Source organism: Ammodytes marinus, assembly GCF_949987685.1.
Source record: "Ammodytes marinus genome assembly, chromosome: 22".
In the NCBI taxonomy this organism is placed as follows: Eukaryota; Metazoa; Chordata; class Actinopteri; order Uranoscopiformes; family Ammodytidae; genus Ammodytes; species Ammodytes marinus.
Genome location: NC_137226.1, coordinates 1744266 through 1765595, shown reverse-complemented (window position 1 = coordinate 1765595; position 21330 = coordinate 1744266). Strand labels below are relative to the sequence as shown.

The window sequence follows — 21330 nt, the reverse complement described above, 5'->3', positions numbered from 1 at the left end:
CTGCATTTTAAACATACACATTAAAATACAACTCTCATACAGCTCTGGAAAAAATGAAGAGACCACTCCAAATATTCAGTGTCTCTCGTTTGACTATGTATAAGCATATGTTTGAGTAGAATGAACGTTTTGGTTTTATTCTACAAACTACTGACAACATTTCTACCAAATTTCCCCCCCAAAAATATTGTCATTAAAGAGCATTTTCAATTAAGTAATGTAGAGATGAAGATTTAAGAAAAATCCAGACTGGTCTCTTACATTTTTCCAGAGCTGTATATCACACAAAACCATGATTCATTACTTTATGGTGATTTAATTAATTTGATTATAAGCATGTTTCACTCAACCAGACAGAATACATACATTGATAAAAAAAAAATCTTCTAAAAAGTTTTGTCAAGTGTTCTAATCATGGGAATATGGCATGTTTAATTATGTCTAAATCATTCATATGAAGAAAGTTATAACTTGAAAGAGAATGTAGTATTTTTTTTATTATACTTAAACCTGCAGTGTGTAATATGACATCATCAAGAAAGTTCTATAAAGTTCTAGAATGCAACGCTCCCTGGGTAACCCCACCCCTTTTGAATAATAACAGAAGCTACAGTGGCCTTCAAGGACAAGAACAATTCTAAATTCCAAACATTCCAATGCACCTGATGACATTCCAACCAACATGGATGCCTCCGTAAAACTTACCCTCTCAATGTACAAAATGTAATATTAATATTTGTAATTCTCCGCTCAGGAGGATAATTCAGATTATTGGCAGAGGTGATTTTACACCAATGAGGACATATTTATGAATGATGATATTGATTTTAGCTAATACATTACTTAAAATGTTACACAGTGTCCCTTTAAGGCAGGTGCACATCAGGCGTAACGCGAATTAACGGCATGAAAAAGCGAAATAATTTGGAATGTGAATTTCAACGCGTCTCACAAAAATCTAACTCTGTTTCGAAAAAATAAAAGCCACAAATTCGCGAAGCAAAATGACGGCGCTGGTGTGGAAGCTTGTATTGACTCTGTATACGTTCGGTAATTATTAATAAAGCGCAAATTAATCGCACCAATAAAACCAACCGTTGTGCAAAGGCCTTCATCCTCGGTTTTGACAGTATTGGTCTTCCATACTGAGAAGCCTTAACAACTTGATTGTGATTTTGAATTATGTATCTTTAAAGGTGCAGTGTGTTGAATTTATCGGCATGTTATCAGAACAGACTTGGTAGATATGGAATATAAAATGGTGAGTATGTTTTAATAAGAGTATAATCTCTTTTATTTTGTTTCGGCTGTATGCGTTTTAATATATAGTGGGCGTCCTGGGGAAATGCAGCTGTTGGAAGACCAAGAAGAAGAAGAAGTACTATAGAATAAATAACTAAATACATCTTCACCTCATCACTTGATATTGTGGAAAGACTTGAGGCAGTAGTGGATGATGCCATCTTTAGTAACTATAGCTTCTTGTCCTTGAAGGCCACCGTAGCTTCTGTAAATTCTCCTCTAAAGGGAGGGGTAAGCATTCTATAACTTTCATCACTAGATGCCACTAAATATTCAGATATTACACACTGCACCTTTAACAATCATTTTCATACATTTTGTTCCTTGTGGCCACAGTGTGAATGGAAACAGTCTGGTATTAATTTTTATATAGTTTGGTTTTGACATGTGTTTATTAAAGACCTACCTCACCGGTGGGAATATGACGGTGTATTGAACTCTGAGATCCTATAAATGTGCAAACATTTTAGAAATCGGTTCATCCTAGCCTGAGAAAAGGCAGAAAGAGTGTTTTATGGTCTCACTGTCAAACCCTACATTTTACATGTGACATCACACATGGTCAAATGTAGGGTTAGGATTAACAGGACAGCTGGGCCAAGGGAAGAAAAACCTCATTCATTATATCATAATAGCAATTTTATAATGACAGAACGCCGGTTCCGTATGGGTGAAGTATTCCTTTAAGATGTCCATGCAATGTTCTGTACAGTTAAAGGGCCACACTGATATTTTTGGCAATTTTTTTCTGTTTACTAAGACAATAAACAACAATAGGATATACTTTACTAGGGTAATAAACTATTTACCTTATATATACAGTATCACTTTATATTTATGTGCATCATTGAAAACAAAAATGTATTTCAAAAATAAAATTTAATAATTAAGTTAATTAGAAACCAATTTCTTTGTAATTTTTCTGTATATTGGTTATGGTTAATTTTACACCCATTCCCCTAATTTATATCATATATATTAAATTTTCATATGCAGCATTTTTCCCCAGATATTTATAATTAAATTTGCACAAATTTAGTCACAAATTAGATTCCATACAGTTCAGACCAGACTGTGTAATAATTGATTTAATGTCACAAAATCCCAACCAAAATATTAGCGTGTTCCTTCAAAGTAAAAGCACAAGTTATGTTACAGTAGCATTAACAGTACATGGTGCAAGGTTAAGAGGGTCATTTCGGCACTGCTGTTAGGCTGTGTGTGTGTGTGTGTGTGTGTGTGTGTGTGTGTGTGTGTGTGTGTGTGTGTGTGTGTGTGTGTGTGTGTGTGTGTGTGTGTGTGTGTGTGTTTAAGCAGTGGTGGCACCGTCCTTCCTGCTGACTTGACAGTAGAGCATCATGGAGAACACCATGCCGAAAATCTGCAGAGAAAAAAAACAATAAAAATCAGTTTAATTTCATTTTTTAAATGAATTTTATTTATTCATTCATTGCTAATGTGTATTTTTCTGGTGAATAAATTGTGATATGAAATGTGAAATACACTATAAATATAGGTATTACATTAATGCTGAACCGATTTTTCCAAAATATATATCTGTGCGTGTGTGTGCGTGTGTGCGTGCGCGTGTTGACGTACCAGCAAGGCAGCGATGGCAAAGGCGATTCCCAGCACGATTTTCATGCTTTTCTCCATCAGTTCGATGATTTTAGTGGAACAGGGCTGAAAGAAGAAACCACGACATCATGAATAACAATCTTATTATAACTGAAATAATTATAATATTATTTTAACTGAGGCACTAATACGAAAACATTTTCTTTTTTTTGTTTAAAGGTTGTGTCAGTGATTCTGGAAAATGTTTGTTGTCAAATTCCTTTCTGTGAAATGAGTGAATATCTCCTCATGATCCACCTCCTGTCTGTACTGTATATGAGTGTATGAAAAGAAATCCAGTTTTAATACACAGCCTAGGCTCTGTAAATTGCCAAGTTGTTCAGTCAAACTCTGAAGCTCTCGGGGCTTATGGTGTAACGGTTAAAGCCCCCCACCCATAGAGTCTCAGTCCTCTTCACAGCAGACCCGGGTTAGAATCCAGCCCGGGTCGTTCTCTGCATGTCATTCCCCTCTCTGTCTGTCTGTCTGTCTGTCCTCTTCACAGCAGACCCGGGTTAGAATCCAGCCCGGGTCGTTCTCTGCATGTCATTCCCCTCTCTGTCTGTCCCATTTCATCTCTCCACACTGTCTAATAAAACATGAAAAATTCCCAAAAAAACGTAAAAAAAAAAAAATCTCTGAATCTCTGTGTAATCTCACCGTGTTGTAGTTGGTGCCGGGGATGCAGTCCGTCACGGTGGCGTTGCATTTGCACGAGGCGGGAACTGTGTCCCAGTCCGACGGCCCGTCGATGAGACCACAACACTGCAGCTGAGAAGGAAATACAACAACACATCTCAGAGTTCATTATTATGTGGGTTTCTTATGCTTACGATTCTTCCTACTCAAATTACTAATTACATGCCTTTAAAGGGCTGTTTGAGGGTTAACACTAGGTTTTAAGGACAGGCCTTTAAAGGAGCTGTTTGAGGGTTAACACTAGGTTTTAAGGACAGGCCTTTAAAGGGCTGTTTGAGGGTTAACACTAGGTTTTAAGGACAGGCCTTTAAAGGGCTGTTTGAGGGTTAACACTAGGTTTTAAGGTTCAGGTATGAATTAGGTTTATGTTAGGGTTAGTGTAAGGGTTGGGGTTAGGCATTTAGTTTTGATGGTTAGGGTAAGGGGCTAGGGAATGCATTATGTCAATGGATGTCCTCACACTAGCCCCTTTTACACAGCCAGTGAAAGCCGGGAATATGCCGGCCTTTCGGCCCTCCGCCCTGCTGTTTAAATGCGACAGTTGCGGAACGAGGGAAGAAAGCTGCGAGAGATTGTTCCGGGAATTTTACTACCTCGGGGGGTAGTAAGATTCCCGACACTATCAGTTCCGCCTCTCTGTTTAAATGCTCCAGCTTGTTGTTGCGGAACAGGGGGGCGTTTGACGTTCCATAGCCTACGTTCTAAACATGCGACCATGGTAGCAGTTGAAGGACGTGTGTTTAACATTACGGCGGCCTGATGCCCCGTAAAAATCACCAAATAAAAGGAACGGCGTATAATCTATCTGATCATGAGGTCCGTTGCTCAATCCAAACCCCCGCGCTTCATTTTGCAGAGTGTATGAGTCTATTTCTGCCCAGGAGAAGTTGTAGCCTACAATGGGAAAGCTAGGCTAGGCTAAGTAAGGGATAAAGTATAGCGAACGGGTCACTTGCTAGAAATAAAGACCGACAAGCTGAAGCAGGAGCACGACGCGCAGCGGAGGGCTCTTGTTCAGCTTGACCTAGTAACGGGGGAATAGTCTGCTCGCCCCGCTAGACTGTCTGCTTCAGCTGACTGAAGGCTCCGGCTCAGCTGTTAGCCACAGAGCTACTGTTTTGCTAACACAACTCAAGACGTGAAGAGGTGAAGCGGATTGATTTAGTCAGTTTGGTTAACTGTCCCAGTGATGTTGGACTCAGCGCGTAGCGAGATCAACCGGCACATCGTGGGGACAGTAAAATACGGCCCTCTTACTGCAAGCTCCAGCACTTCTGCTCTCAATTCACCAGCCAGTGTTGTTGTTGCAAAGCAGCTGACCGGCGCGGCGCTAAATGTTTACGTCACACCTGACGCTGTTTACAAGCACCTCTTTCATTCCGGAGCGCTGTGTAAAAGGAGCTACTGATGCGCCAGCAGGCCGGCGTTGCTTGGTTCTGTGTAAATAACACAGAAGCAAGCAAAGCCGGCATTTTGGAGTGATGTTGTTCCGTCAATATGCCGCAATCTCTGTGTAAAAGGGGCTAATGATAGAAGTGTAAGAGTGTGTGTGTATGTGTGTGTGTGTGTGTGTGCTTGTGTGTGTGTGTGTGTGTGTGTGTGTGTGTGTGTGTGTGTGTGTGTGTGTGTGTGCGTGCGTGTGTGCGTGCGTGCGTGCGTGTGTGTGTGTTACCTCAGACTGCATACTGTCCATGTCGTTCTTAAAATCCTCTGGTTGATCTTTGAGTGGGAGCTTCTCTTTCAGACTGTCCTTCAACGCCTCCTTCACCTGCACAGACCAAACAAAATACATTTACACTTTTTTTTTTTTTAACCTTTATTTCTACAGGTAAATCCCATTGAGACCGAAGACTCTTTTTCAAGGGAGACCTGTTTTTCCTTTCCTATGTTACCATTCACACACACATTCATACACCGATAGCAGCAGGCTAACTATCGACATTCACACGAGGCAAGGTGGGTGAAGTGTCTTGCCCAAGGACACAACAACCATGACACAGGTGGCAGGGCGGGGTTCGAACCTCCAACCCTTTGATCATCGGCCGACCCGCTCTACCACCTGAGCCACAGTCGCCCCACTTATCCTCCCAACAACAAACAAACAAAAAGCTTCTTGATCTTTCATGTTTTCTTTTGTTTTGTAAAGTAAATATTGTGAAGCTGATGGATGATCTCAGGCCTTTATCTTTTGGAACCAAAGGGGGGAGCGTGTGAAAACGCCACAATCCCGAAGGACCGTGATTATTTTTAAACAGCGAAATAAGTCACGATATATAATGCTGTGTGAAAGTTTGTGAACCCCTTGAGCCTTTTGGAATTTTATTTATTTCAACAATTATTAATTCATTTTTATCATTACCAGTATTTTTTATATGAAATAACAGAAGTTTGTTTATCAATTCAACATTTTTCTTTTCCAGAAATCAATTGTTAAAACAGATAAAACAAATTATTTGACAACTGTTGTATGTGCAAAAGTTTGTGAACCCTGAGCTGCATTGCTTAAATCGAGCAGGTAAACACAATCAGGTGGGCCAAATTGAGTGATGAAATGGACCAATGTAGTGAGAGATCTTTAGGGAAGAACTAGGGCGGCACTAGATACAACAGAGATAAAACCAGGTCAGTTTAGGCCCACCAAACTGAACCCACCCATACAGGGACAGCTATAAATTAATTCAAAAAAAGTTTGAGCTCCATCGGTCCACCGTGAGGCAAATCATCTACAAATGGAGAGCTTTAAGAGTGACTGAACATCTGCCTAGAAGTGGACTTCCTTCAAAAATATCCATAAGCACCACCAGAAAAGTTATGTTTTAGTTAAAAGCCAACCCAAACATTACATCTGGTGATTTGCAGACCTCTCTTGCAGCATCTGGGACAGATGTGCATGGTTCAACAATAAGAAGAAAACTCAGTCAACATGGCTTTCATGGGAGGGTTGCTGAAAAAGCCTCTGCTCTCAAAAAAGAACAAAACTGCTTGTCACAGCTTTGCCAGAGAGCACTTGGAGATACCTGAAGTCTTATTCTGTGGACAGATTAGTCCAAAATTTAACTGTTTGGTCATAACCAAAACCGCCATGTTTGAGCAAAAACGCAACTCTGCCTACCACCAAGAGAACCTTCTCGAAAGTGAAGAATGGTGGTGGCAAATCTCCAGATGTAATGTGTGGGTTGGCTTTTACCTGAAAAATCCCTTTTCTTGTGGCGCTTGAGGATATTTTTCAAGGAAGTCCACTTCTAGGCAGATGTTAAGTCACTCTTAAAGCTCTCCATTTGTAGATGATTTGCCTCATGGTGGACCGATGGAGCTCAAACTTTTTTTATATGAATTTATAGCTGTCCCCAGACAAATGTGCAACATCAAAACTCTATTCATGAGATCCCCTTAGATTTCCTTTCCCCTTTTAGCATGTCTGACCTGTATGGGTTCAGTTTGGTGAGCCTAAACTGACCTGGTTTTATCTTTGTTTTATCTAGTGCCGCCCAATTTCTTCCCTAAAGATCTCTCACTACATTGGTCCATTTCATCGCTCAATTTGGCCCATCTGATTGTGTTTACCTTGCTCGATTTAAGCAATGCAGCTCAGGGTTCACAAACTTTTGCACATACAACAGTTGTCAAATAATTAGTTTTATCTGTTTTAACAATTGATTTCTGGAAAAGAAAAATGTTGAATTGATAAACAAACATCTGTTATTTCATATAAAAAATACTGGTATTGATAAAAATGAATTAATAATGGTTAAAATAAATAAAATTCCAAAAGGCTCAAGGGGTTCACAAACTTTCACACAGCACTGTATATAAATATAAATATGTTTACCTTATCCTGGGCCACAGCTCCCAGGATTCCCGCCGCCACCAGCAGAATGAAGATGATGAGGAGACTGACGAAGAACTGATGGAAAAAAGAAGTTGGTTTGATTTTCTTTCGTCTTATTATATGAAAATGACACATCTTTAACACAATTTAATTAAATGGTTGTATACAGTATATTATTGGCTGAGAAACTGAGTTCAGCTTCCAATTCTCAAGTTACAGCTGAAATGTATAGGTGAAGTCAGTGATTCTGGAGAATGCTTGTTGTCAAAATAATTTTTTTTTTCAAATCGGAAAAATGGATAGGGGAAGGTGGGGTGATTTGTGCAACTTTTTACTCAAAGTGATTTTAAAGTGAGGCCTTGACAGTTATGTCTCCAACTCAAATATGTACATATATTTCAGGATGTTGTGCATCCCTGGCAATAAAAACTTTGTATCTGGAATAAACTGTTTAAGAAATATAGCTTTCGGAAAAAAAGTTGTCTTGTCGCACAAATCACCCCACGTAGTGGGGTGATTTGTGCGTCATTGTGTCACAATGACAAAGTCACCATCATCATCTTTCTGGCCATCTGAACTCTCATCAGTGGTGTCGTTAAGTGGAATTGAGATGTCACTCTCTTCTGAGCTACTGTAGACAATCACTTTCTTTTGGTGACCAGCGTATACAGCCATGCCACTGGCACAACTCTCAGAAATGTACTTTGCACTAGTTGCTCCATGCTTGTGGAACCAACTGCCACCTGACAAATGTGATTCCCCCTACATTTCTGCCTTTAAATCAAGGCTCAAAACCCATATGTACACCCTGGTGTTTCCTCCCCATTAACCTCTGCACTACTTACTTACCTCTGCACTACTATCTGTGTTTATGTGGATGTATGGGCTTTACGTCTTTTATTTTGGTTATTGTTATTTTACCTTCATTGTTTACCTACTGAATGCACTATGTACAGCACTTTGGACAGTGCAAACTGTCATAAATGTGCTTTTATAAATACATTTTACTTACTTACTTACTTATAACTCACCCAGGCCCTTGCGCACAAATCACCCCATCCCCAGAATTTTGGATAATAGGCATGATGCAGCAATTTAGGGTTGACATTGTGCTAACTATATAGACTCAAAGTGTAGCATACCAAAGCACTAAAACATGTGTCAAATGTTTTCAAACGTGTCTATAATTGTTCAGACACAATAATCAAAAAACCTTGATCATGGAAATTTTACTTTGAAAGGCAAAACACAGTTTTTTGAGCTTAAATGTGCTTATATCTTATTCCTTGTGTCTCCCTTCTTTACAGGATGAGTCAAATGGATGGCTCTTCTTAAATATGTGGTCACATTTCCAATTTCTTCCACGGTTTTCTAGAAACAAGGGGTTTTGCGACTTCCAAAATGCACAAATCACCCCACCTTCCCCTATATAGATGGAATACCTCCATATGATCCGCTACCTGTCTGTACTGCATGTGTGCTGAAAAATATCTTGTTTATTACACAGCCTAGGCTCTGTAAACTGGCACCTAAAGATTGAGGCCCACCATAGGCTATCAACATGTCAGTTTACAGAATCTAGGCTGCACACACACACACACACACACACACACACACACACACACACACACAGGTAGCGGCTCATAAGAAGAAATCACTCACTCATTTGTTTCTAATCATGTGCCACATAAACACATTGTAACTTGAATTTTGAGCTCGATTCACACATAGAAAAAGATAATGTGATTTCCCCACCAGCATCAGCAGACAGCGGTTTTCCTTTATGGCTCCACAGCAGCCCAGGAACCCAAGAACCATGATGATCACTCCGATGGCAATCAACAGGTTGACACCAGGAATGGAGTCATTCGTGAGCTAGGGACAAGAAAATGTTACAGTATTTTAAGTTTAAGTTTAAGTTTATTTATTTAAAAAGGGACATTGCATATTAATAGACATTTAACATGTAAATATACAGGATTGTAGCAAGTGCTGATTTGCATCCTTTGTCCCTTGATTGGTCGACACCAATCACATAAAACAAACATACGCGTGTATGTACTCATAAATAAAAACGGAAATAAAAAAAAAACAAAAAAAAACATGCAACCGACAGAATAAGTGAGTAAAAACAATTATTCAAATAATGTTAAAAAAATTAAAAATTAAAAAATAAAAATCTATGATAGATTGTTTGAACAGTTTTGAGATTCCAGCAGCCATACTTTAAGACGTTTTTTAAAAGAGTCAAGAGTGGGAAGCTCACGAAGAGCAGCGTAAGATGTAAGATTTTTTTCATTTCATTCATTTCGTCTTAATTTCGAACAAAACAATTAAAAAAAAAGCAAGTATGACACATCATATAACATACACATAACATGAAACAACAATAATTATAAAGTGTCATAAACTATTTTTATAAAATAAATGTAGTGTCTACGTCCAAAAAAGGAGTGGGAGGAAGCCAACGCTTATTATGTATTCCCCTACACCCCTTGTTCAACAAACTTTCCTCACAGTAAAATGTGATCCCTGGAACACTGTGTGAAGTTAGAAAGCTTCCTGAAAAGTTACTGTTTCACTGTTGTTGTTGTTGTTGTTGTTGTTGTTGTTTACAGCAGCAGGGCCCACAGTTTGGTTAACACACATAATATGAAAGCTAATGGTGGATTCTTTCATATTTTTCCACATTAGTTTTGGATGTATAGTCACTAACAAAGAAGGTGCAAGGCAAGTTTATTTCTATAGCACAATTCAGACTCAAGGCCATTCGAAGTGCTTTACAGGGGCATGAAATACATCAAGATTAAAATACATCAAGTATATAGAATAGACATGAGAAAAGTGAATGAAAAAATATGAATAGAAATAAATATATAAAATAAAGATGACAGGTTATTAGGTTAGGTAGATTATCAGGACAATAACCTCACCTTGTTTCCATCCTTGCTGACTTTCAGGTAGATGGACACGCCCAGGATAATGCAACCACTGATCTGTAGAATAGAGAGAGGGAGAGAGAGAGAGCGAGAGAGAGAGAGAGAGAGGGACAGAGAGAGAGAAGGAGAGAGAAAGAGGGAGGGAGATTGAGGGGGAGAAAGGGAGAAAGACAGAGAGGGAGACAGACAGAGAGGGAGGGGAGGTGGAGAGAGAGAGAGAGAGATGTATTATACAAACTGTGCAACAAGTTTATTGGTGAGAATCTAGCGACATCTGGTGGAGAAAATGACGTGGGTAAATGAATCATTGAGAATCCGGTTTGGTCTAGATGGTCAGTTTATTATTTCTCTTAACAGGACAAACAATTACTCACATAATTAGCAGGCTCTCGGTACATGCAGGAAACAGACAGACGTATCCTCTGTGGGGGGCGTGCAGGGAAAAGAGCCCCGTCTACTTTCAAACTCTGATATTATAAGCTCAATATTTGATATCAGACGCAGCTGTCATTTCTTATCACAGTGGCCGGGACAGTTTAACCGTCCTTGGCTATTCTCCCAGAATCCATATCTGCCTGCACAGACACTTGCACAATCCCTATCCCCTTCGGCACAGAGCTTCACAACACAACCATGAACTGTTATCCTACAAAAACCTGCAGCAACTTAAACTACACAAATTCACAGAAAAGCGTTCTGCGTTCCAATCCCCATACTTCCCTGCTTTATAGTATGGTAGAACAGAGATTTAGGATGTCCCAATACATGTGGTAAGATGCAACATGCTGAAAGAAATACCCAGATGCCTACTACATCCGGTCATGATTGTTAGTGTGGAAATCAGCAGCTTTTTTGTAATACATTGGCATTGCGACATATACAGTATGAGCAAGAGGCAAGTTCAGGCATGTTATGATGAAATAAAATAGTAAAATGATGCCCCCATTGTATTGCCTTCAGCATGCAAATGACCTACTTTGTATTGTGTCAGCTGTAGTACGTAGTAAAATGATGTACTGTATGCCATTTGTAACACAGGGTACATCCCTTCATTATAAATGGTCCGACGAACCACACAATCGATGGTTAAAGCTGGGGTGGAGGATTTGGGGAGAAAATAGCAGTTGGGATAGAGATTTGAATCCAAATACCTCAACCGCTCCACTTGTTCTCTTTGGTCCCTCCCCTATGGTCCCTCCCTGACACGCTCTACACCAACAAAGTCGGTGCCAAAGTGAATGGACAGTTCCAAAAGCCAATAAGAACAGAGAATCGGAGCCTCGCCCTGATTGGTCAAAGTGTAAACTCATGTTAACTTTGATCAATCAGAAATCACATACCCCAGCTTTTAAGTAGACAGTATGTAGTATATACATGTTGAGTATGTAGGAGGGAGGACGTTAGTAGGGCTTTTCCAACACAGCCACTGTCTATGACCCAGTTCATCTTAAAAGGTATTATCTGGCTGCTGGTAAGACCAGTTCCCCCACAGCAAACTGGGAAAACCAGTTCGGGACAAAGCTGTTTTTATACACAGGGGCCATTGTCCCGTTGACACAAAGCACACTGCTGTCTGAAATAACACTTAGGATGTTCCTTCATTGAAACTAACAGGCCCACACCATTAACACCATTAACACCATTAACACCATTAACACCATTAACACCATTAACAGTGGCTCAAATTCAAGAAGGTACAATACACAATATGAACAGGTTCGTCTACATACCGTTGGTCATAGTTTGTTGTTCGCGGCAGGATGCATGGCCATGAGGTAATGTATTTATTTTAAGTCAAGTTAAGTTTCTTTAATTGTCAATTTACACAAGCTATATCGAAATTACTTCTTCGCATCTCCCCTCTCAAGTTCCCACACTTCGGAGGGGGTCAGAGCGCAGGGCCAGCCATAGTACAGCGCCCCTGGAGCAGTTTGGGGTTAAGTGTCTAGCTCAAGGACACACTAGTAGAGATGGCGGGCAGCGTAGATTTAATAGCAGCTACTACTAGTTTTACTACTAACATCCTCCTGTCCGGTGTCGGAGATTGAACCGGCAACCTTGTGGTTAGTAGTCGGCCCCCTTTCCTGTAGGAATGTGACTTTATTTTAGCAGCGTCCATAAGTCCATAAACACAGGCTTTTCCAATCGTAAAACATTTAATTCTGAGTTAGTGGGGATTCAGACCCATGACAAAGGCATTAAGAAAAACTATATAAAAATAGCGTTCTCTTTGCACTGATGGTCTCGTTTGCTGTTACATGTAATTTATGATCATCAGAGAAAAAAAATAGAATGTTTCAGAAATATTTTAAAGTTCCTCATTTGATATGAAGCGCAACCTCCACTTTTTACAATAACATTGATCAAAACTTTATACAAAATGACTGAGTTGAGCAATTGATTAACCAACATGGAACATTGGTTTCAATGGGACACTCCCAGGAAGCAGTGGGCAGAATCAAATTTCCATGGAACGAATTACGCAAACACCGAAGAGCTGAAAAGTACTGAAGAGATACTCCCAAGAGGAAAAAAAACTCTTTCATGGACATTTCAAATATCCTTGTATTTGTTTTAAGTTCTATTTTATTTGATTTGCCTTATTGTCTATTTCCCTTTTACTTTGTGTTACATTTAAGCATTCACTGAAATATAACCACTGACGGCTACATTAAGTGTTACATCAAAGAAGAAATGATAAATGAATAAATTCTCACTTCTGAATCAACGGAAACACAGACGACATACAAAAGAAGGACATGACCTGCGCCCTGAGCTTACAATGCTATCAATAAACACACATGAAGCGCTGCCACACCCTCAGACTATGTATACTCTTTTTCTCTGGAAGGCAGAGTAGATAAAGAGCATGTTTAGGATTTGAATGTACTCTCTGAGTCACACTAACTCAAACATACACACCTGACCAACGAAACCAGTGCAACCAGTGAGTTTTGAGTTCAGTGCTTCAAGGCGGTTAAAAGTTCACCCATGCACATAGAGTCTCAGTCCTCTTCACAGCAGACCCGGGTTAGAATCCAGCCCGGGTCAGTTCTCCGCATGTCATTCCCCTCTCTGACACGTTTCATCTCTGTCTCTACAAAACTGTCCAATAAAAAAAATTATCTTAAAAAAAAACTTCACTATAATGGTTGTTTCCATGTCTGACCTCCTGATTGGATGAAAAGTTGGCAAGAAACTTTGAAAGGACAGACACACAGAGAGATGTCTTATTTAAATCCTTCCTATAGTTATCGATAGATCCCGGAGGAACCAACCTCACCCTGTGTTCCAATCCACATAATCCCATACTAAGTAGTATGCCAGAAAAATATTAAGGATGTACCAATACATGCATTATGCCAAAAAATACCAGGATTTCCTACAATAGGCCTACGTACAATTGCATATGTATAGTATAGCGTGTTTTAGTATGTAGTATAGTAAAATAAAAAAATGTGATTTGGAATGCAGGGCCAGAGTTTTGAGTGCGAGAATTTGACATTTTTTGATATCAAACACAAACACTGAGCGTGTGTTGGTGGTAACACTGCCTGAGGGGAAAAACCCGCATCAGTCAACAGACAACAGAGACAGTAAAGATAACAAAAACTGAAACCTCTTAGCCGGCCTTTTCTATTTCTGTCTCTTCATTTGACTTTTTTCCCCCCATCTCTGATTCGTCTTTAAATTTCTTTCCATATTTTCCCCTGGTACTTCAGGCTTTCAGTCAGTATGATTAAACATGCCTTTAGAGACAATTGATTTGTTGCGTAAGTCCAACTGAATCTGGGGCCGTATTCACAAAACATTTTATCTTAGCGCTAAGAGTACTCCTAAGGAGCACTAAAAGTTCTTAGTAAGGAGTAATTTCTTAAAACCTATTCACAAAGCTGATAAGACCAACTTTTACTAAGGAATGGGAGGGACTCCTAAGCTAAGTCTAGAGGGCGGTGTTGACCCTGTTGCTATGGATGATGTCATGTTCATACCTTCTATGCCCACAGTGATTGGCTGAGAGGGAATGAGAGCTAAGAGTGAGTTTATGATAGAAACACTGTGGGAGATATCCATATCGTGTCGCTGTATTAAAGTGAAGAGTTTTTATATACAATTAATGACAAGTGACACTGATTTAACATGAAACCAAGATACTGCAGGGTTTCCCACACATTCGTTCACAATTAACCTACAATAGCGCCACATAGGTCTATTAATTTAAAATGTTACAATGATTTGAATCGGAAAAAATATCCTCATTGAACAGCTGCACGCCATGCACTCTCACTGTATTTCCCTCAACGGCGGACTATGCCGCAATAGTCAGACAGCGACAAACCAGGAAATTCGCAATTTAGAAACAACAACTGGCGAAATCGTAAAGTGCATGCGGAAGGAAAAAGGCGAGACACGCAGCTATACAGTAGCGGACCTGTGGAATGGAGGAGATGGAAGCTCCACATATGGGCCTACTCTAGTAACAAATTAAACCCAAACGTGACACCAACTGTAACTTTCAGTGCATCGTAAACCCAAAGCAACTGCAGGAAAAGGAACTTAATACATAATTTTTTATGTAAATATAATAAATATAAATGTGTCTATAGACCTACTTTCTAAACATAGCTTTACTAAGATCATTAAACCCTTACAGCTATTAAGGTACTGCAGTATATTTTCTTGGTCCTTACTCAGAAAGCCGATGTTGGTAGTTAGTTGATGGAAGAAGACACAGTTGAATGCAGATGAGGAGGTCTCAGGAACAATTATTTTTTATTTAAACAACAAAACTCATCCTGCAGTCAAAACGAAGCCAATAAGAATTTAAAGTGTTTGTAGCCAAAAAACTAATAGACGTACCTACACAAACCCAAAAGCTATGAAGAGTTCCTTAGTTTGAGACCCGACTTTTTCCAGAAAAAAGGAGAGAAGAGCGCTATATAAATAAAATGTATTATTATTATTATTAGAATTGTGGCCGGTTTTAACCTTGGTTCTTTAGGACAGTACGCCCTGCTCCTCCTAACACCTAATTGGTGTACCCTAACTAACTCCACCCTAATAAGTCAGGGGACATCTGGGTTGCCCTCTGGCCCCCAGAGGACATCCTGAGTCTAACCATTACCTGGAGGCGATATGTCACGTTGGCCAAGAAGTCTGATTCAGCAACTTTTAAGACAATGCTGATGATGATGATGATGATGATGATGGCCAGGGTCAATAAACTACTGTTAACTCTTAGCCAGACTGTCTTTGATTAACTCACAAGACAGTCACCTTTGTGTGAAATTTGAATGATCTACAGGTCAGCCTTGAGGGTTTCCTCACTCAAGCAGCTGACATCCCTGACTTTGCCCCCTACCAGATGAGGCTGACTGTCTTTGTCTCCTCTGTAGCAGTAGACCTTAATATAAAATGTATAGTAACATAATACACTACAGTAATCTTAGAATGTGTCATAACAAAATACACTACAGTACCTTTTGTAAAGCTCACTAGCATTAAATCTCTCCGAAATGCCATCAAATGAGTGTCTGTGATTTACTCTTAGTGACTTAGGAGTCCTCTCGAGGACTCCTAGCTTTTCATAGATTTAGGAGCTAGTTTTAGCGCTAAAATGCTTTGTGAATTACACTTATGTTAAAAAGTTAGGAGTCCTAAAATTAGGAGTGAAACGCCCCTTATTTTTGAGAGTTACTCCTAAATCAGCACGTTAGGACCTACTCTTAGCCTTAAAATGTTTTGTGAATACGGCCCCTGGACTTTAAAAATACATATAAACATGTTAGTCCGGCTGAAATCGTAGCAGGGTTGGTCACTCTATTGCAGGGGTGTCAAACATAGATCCGGCCCGCGAGATGATTTAATCCGGCCCGCGACTTGTAGAGCATCAATTTCTGAGTATGTCAAAAAAAAAGTAAGTCTCTAGCCCATTCCTGTGAGGAGTTATGATTTTTTAAAGAAAAAAACAAAATGCTCACTCCAGCCGCTAGGGGGCAGCCAACAAAACAAAGAAGGAATTCCACACTTGTCTAGCAGAGGGCACTGACATGAAAAGAGCCCAGGAAATAAACACCTACTTATAAAAAACTAAAACAAACATTAAAAAATAATATATATATTTTTAGTGTTGCACAATTAATTTGCTAGCAAGCGCGATGTATGCTCGCACTACATCATGCACTCGGGCGAGTAAACGAGCAGGAGCAAGACGACATTCAACTGGTTGCTAAAATAAACCCAGAGCTGCTCTGTTGGGATATTTAAGATTCAGGTACAGGAAAGTTTAAGACTCCACATCACCGTGGAAAACACAACCTATCTGTATTAAACAGCAGAGACAGGACAGGAAAGTCTGATGAATGCATGAATGATGGCCCAGCCCCCAGGCACGTTTCAATACGTTTACAGAAGTGCCACACTGTTACAGTCTTTGACTTAAGGAGAGATGCATTTAGTTATTTTCAAGGGGAAAACACATTGTACTTATTACTTCAACAGCTTTGAAACATAGTGACTTTGTTCTGGAGTAGTGTGTGTCAGAGTCCTGCACGTTAATATTTGATCTGTGACCCGACCCGTCACCCATGATCAAACACACACAAAGAGAGGCTAGTAAGGTGTGTGTGTGTGTGTGTGTGTGTGTGTGTGTGTGTGTGTGTGTGTGTGCGTGTGCGTGTGTGTGTGTGTGTAGGCGAGCAGGGGGAGAGTGTGGCTGATGGATGTCTCCATTGTGTCCACGGCCCGTCCGCATTTCGTTAATCTTATCCGTGCCTGTGAATTTATATAAATTAAAATGTACCTGTTAGTTACACAGGTTTTTGTACCCTCCCCATTGCTGGACTCTGGCCTGTGTCATGTTAGCCTCGGTTCATCTATCAACATGTGGCGTACCGAAACAAAGTTGTGGACAAACGGGAACCCTTTCAATTGCTGGATATATATGTGGAGTGTACAGCGGAGGAGTGATTTCCTGACTTTCTAACTGGTCTACAAAAAAAAAACACACCCATACAAAGCTGTTGTTTTCATTTAAAGGTCGTTGCCAACAGTTATGGTCAGGAGCGAAAGAGAACAACAAACAAATTCAATTAAAAAAGCCTCTGGTGGAGTTGTTATCACCTCAACATCCGATGGAAACTATGAATGTGGGGTTTGTGCACCATGTGACAACACAATAAAATATTTTTTATTTTTTTTTGCTATGAACATACAGGTTTAAAAAAATACAGACCAGATGAGTCATCTCATGCAACAGAAAGGGTGCCCTTTACTTATTTAAAAAGAGTAATTTGGGGCGCTCCGGTGGTGTAGTGGACAGGGCGTGTACCATATTTGCTCAGGTCTTCATTACAGTGGTCGCAGGTTCAAATGCAACCCGCAAACCTTTACTTCAGGTTATTCTCTCTCTCTCTCTCTCTCTCTCTCTCTCTCTCTCTCTCTCTCTCTCTCTCTCTCTCTTGTGTCTCCCCATTTCAACTCTGTTCTATCCAATAAAGCTTGTGTAGTGTATTTCGTTATGACACATTCTAAGATTACTGATAATCAGGAGATTGCTTAATTACATACATAATTAACTATAAGGGGAGCCAGGAGCAGCTCTCGTGGGTATATGTGTGTGCAGAGTTAGGAATGTGGATTGCTTAAGTTGAGGAAGCCTGCAGGCTGATCTGTAGATCATTTAAATTGCACACAAAGGGAGACTCGGAAATGATCCTTTGTGGGGGGCAAATTAGGACAGCCTGGTCAAGAGTTACCAGCTAATTTATTGGCCAAAAGGATTGTCCTAAAGTTACTGAATCAGACTTCTTGGCGCCCCATGGGATATCGCCTCGAGGGATTGATTAAGACAGATGTCCTCTGACCAGTATAGGTTGGAGATAGTTAGGGTCCACCAATCAGGGGTTAGGAAGGACAGATCTTTTTGACCTAAGGACCAATCAGCTCACTTAGATTATCAGGTTAAAATATGCAGACACACAGGCAGAAGGAAGGTTGGAATAATGGAATTGGCCCGCCTGGTCTGACACAGGCGATGGGTTATTTTATCCTAATAAAATACTTTATCCACCTCAACTCATTTCTGTGTCAGCAGACTCATTTCTATTCTTCAAACTAACACCTTTTGTGAATGGACCCCAGAAAATATACTGCACTTGAAAATTATCTTAAAAAAAAAAAAAGGAATTCAAATTTTAGTTGTAGAGACTACTTGATTATATTTGTTCTGTATTAAAGGTGCAGTGTGGAATATGACATCATCAAGAAAGTTCTACAAAGTTCTAGAATGCAACACTCCGTGGGTAACCCCAACCCTTTCGAATAACAACAGAAGCTACAGTGGCCTTCAAGGACAAGAACAATTCTAAATGTTAAACAATGCACCTGATGACATTCCAACTATGACACTTTCAAGATGGCGGCACTAGGCCTTGGTCCAAAATATGCAGAAATATGGACATATATGAGACCCTTTCTAAGGGGGAAAAAAAGAATCAAATTTTTTTTTGTTCAGCTATTATGCACTAAATTAAATGTACTTATGGATATTATAATTACTTTCTACAAAATCTGCTAGGAAATAAAACCCCCAATTCTACACACTGCAGGTTTAACAGAATTTCCTTGAGAGCTGTTTGAAGTCTAAATTTTCGAAATGAGTTAATACACTGATGTTTTGTAAAGTATTCTAAATGGTGAGGTCACAGAATGTATTTACTGAAACTAACATCAACCATTTAACCCACTGATGGATGACGATAAAACAAATGTAATGTTTGTACAGTTGCTGTTATAACTAAATACAATTGACTTTTTGTCAGTAGTATTCATTTATTTTTAGGATTATTATTTTTTATTTAAATGCTTTATTTAGAGTGCAGAGAGTGGAAAGACATGCAGAAAACAGACCACGGGTCGGATTCTAACCGGGTCTGCGGCGAGGACTGAGCCTCATGAGAGTGGGTGGTCTCTTTGACTTTCAGTACATTTAATTTCTTATAGTTTATTGGCTGATGTCATCATAGAAAGTATTCAGTTATTTTACTCAAATAAAACTAGTGATAAACACAATTATAATAAGTAGACACAATGTAGGTAATGACGTAAAATCAACAAATACAAAAGTTTAGAGAAAATTTCGATAAAAGTATTCTTATTTTACTTTGAAATTGTTGCTGTTATTATTATTTGTGATAATAAGGGCACTTAAGGTATTGTCTTTGTGGGGGGAAACTTGTAAGACATCCCCTGCTGATGGGCTTTAGTATGCAAATGAGCTCGGGCACGGGGCAGCGGCCCTAGTGTGAGTGGCCCCTGCTGATGGGCCAGCCTGACTATACATCTGAATAAACACACTGTCCATGCAGACAGCCCCCTGCGGATTCTCTGGTCAGCCTGCCCCTCCCATGTTTACAATTTCAATGTATGTATATTGAACTGTCTGCCTCTCAGCCTGTCTCTCCTCCAACCCCACTGTGATGTAATTTAGACGTCTCCCCCCTCTCCCCCCCAGCCCCCCCGCACCCCCCGCCCTGTGGAGAAAATGTGCCTTAAATATGTGATGATTTTAAGATTCCGGTGTCACTCTTAGCAAGATACAATCATCAACGTTCAGCACAATCTTATGAAGACAATACACACATATTGTGGTGCATACACTATAAATATCATTATATTGATTTCCAACATATGCTGTATACCCACTAAGGACATTGTCTCAGTGCCCAGGTAAATTCAGCAATGCACTCAGGAGGAAGACTAAGAGGACACGGATTGATTTTAAGCAACAAATGTTTTCCATGGGAGATTCCACAGAGACAGAGCTCAATTCAACATGTGATGTCCAGCAGATGGTCAACAGGCTTTACAGTAAACAAACCCTGCCCCTCCCACACACACAAAACACACACACACACACACACACACACACACACACACACACACACACACACACACACACACACACACACACACACACACACTATCATCATCATTAGGCAAAAACGTCATGTCCACTGAGTGGTTTGAATCAAGTTAACATAGATTTAACGTCATTTCTGGGGAACATGAGATGAAGACGGATATAGCCTCGGCAGGTAGCAGGAGGGTCTGTTGTAAACAAAACACAGCAGAGCAAATGGGGGATTCTTGCATTTGTTTAGACTATTTCTGACGCAGTTGGTACAAAAAACAGGAAGTGTGTGAAGTGGGATATCTAAACAGTTAAGAGTTTAGAGAACGCTAGTACGCAAACTGCAGTTAAACTCCTACGAGGAACTTTTAAATGTTAGAGGTTATAGGTTCATAAATGACCTGTAACAGCAATCAAGACCATCTTTGCATTCTTTGCACTGATGGTCTCGTTTGCTGTTACATGTCATTTATGATCATCAGAGGAAAAAAAATAGAATGTTTCAGAAATATTTTAACGTTCCTCATTTGATTTGAAGCGCAATCTCCACTTTTTACTATAACATTGATAAAATCTGAATTCCTACAACAGTGTTGCAACAGATCAGCGACAATAACTATCATGAGGTTTGTGTTGAGCAAGAACTTCATGCAAAATGACTGAGTTGAGCAATTGATTAACCAACATGTAACACTCCCAGGAAGCAGTGGGCAGAATCAAATTTCCATGGAACGAATTACGCAAACACTGACAACTGAAAAGCATTGAAGAGAGTAGCCAGCCTGACTATACATTTGAATAAACACACTGTTACAGACAGCCCCCCCCCCCCCTACTGTTCTCTGATCAACTTGCCCCTCCCACGTTTACAATGTCAATGTAGATTTCAACCGTCTGCCTCACAGCCTGTCTCTCCTCCACTGTTATGTCATTTAGACGTCTCCCACCACCCAGGGAGCAATTGCGCCCTTAAGTATGTATATTTGAACTGTCGGCCTCTTCTCCAATGTAATGTAATTTAGTCTCCTCCC

General features: G+C 39.9%; 1 protein-coding gene and 1 long non-coding RNA gene across 3 annotated transcripts in view; both read right to left on the bottom strand.

Moving 5' to 3' along the window:
- Positions 1-21330, bottom strand: part of LOC307268410 — a 205138-nt gene that overhangs the window by 331 nt on the left and 183477 nt on the right. Inside the window, exon 2 of the long non-coding RNA XR_013845456.1 lies at positions 1-1351. This exon is cut by the window's left edge and continues 331 nt beyond it. This is a non-coding gene — a long non-coding RNA (uncharacterized lncRNA). The remainder of the gene's footprint in view (positions 1352-21330) is intronic.
- Positions 1-21330, bottom strand: part of tspan9b (tetraspanin 9b) — a 52142-nt gene that overhangs the window by 29337 nt on the left and 1475 nt on the right. Inside the window, exons 2-8 of one of the 2 annotated variants that reach the window (XM_080051028.1) lie at positions 10381-10443; positions 9203-9322; positions 7448-7522; positions 5291-5386; positions 3580-3690; positions 2902-2985; positions 2604-2683 (exon numbers count right to left, since the gene is read on the bottom strand). In XM_080051028.1, coding sequence (XP_079907154.1) covers positions 2612-2683; positions 2902-2985; positions 3580-3690; positions 5291-5386; positions 7448-7522; positions 9203-9322; positions 10381-10443 — 621 coding nt within the window. In that variant the 3' untranslated portion in view covers positions 2604-2611. Of the gene's footprint in view, positions 2684-2901; positions 2986-3579; positions 3691-5290; positions 5387-7447; positions 7523-9202; positions 9323-10380; positions 10444-21330 lie in introns of both variants that reach the window. The other variant, XM_080051027.1, reaches the window with a different exon arrangement.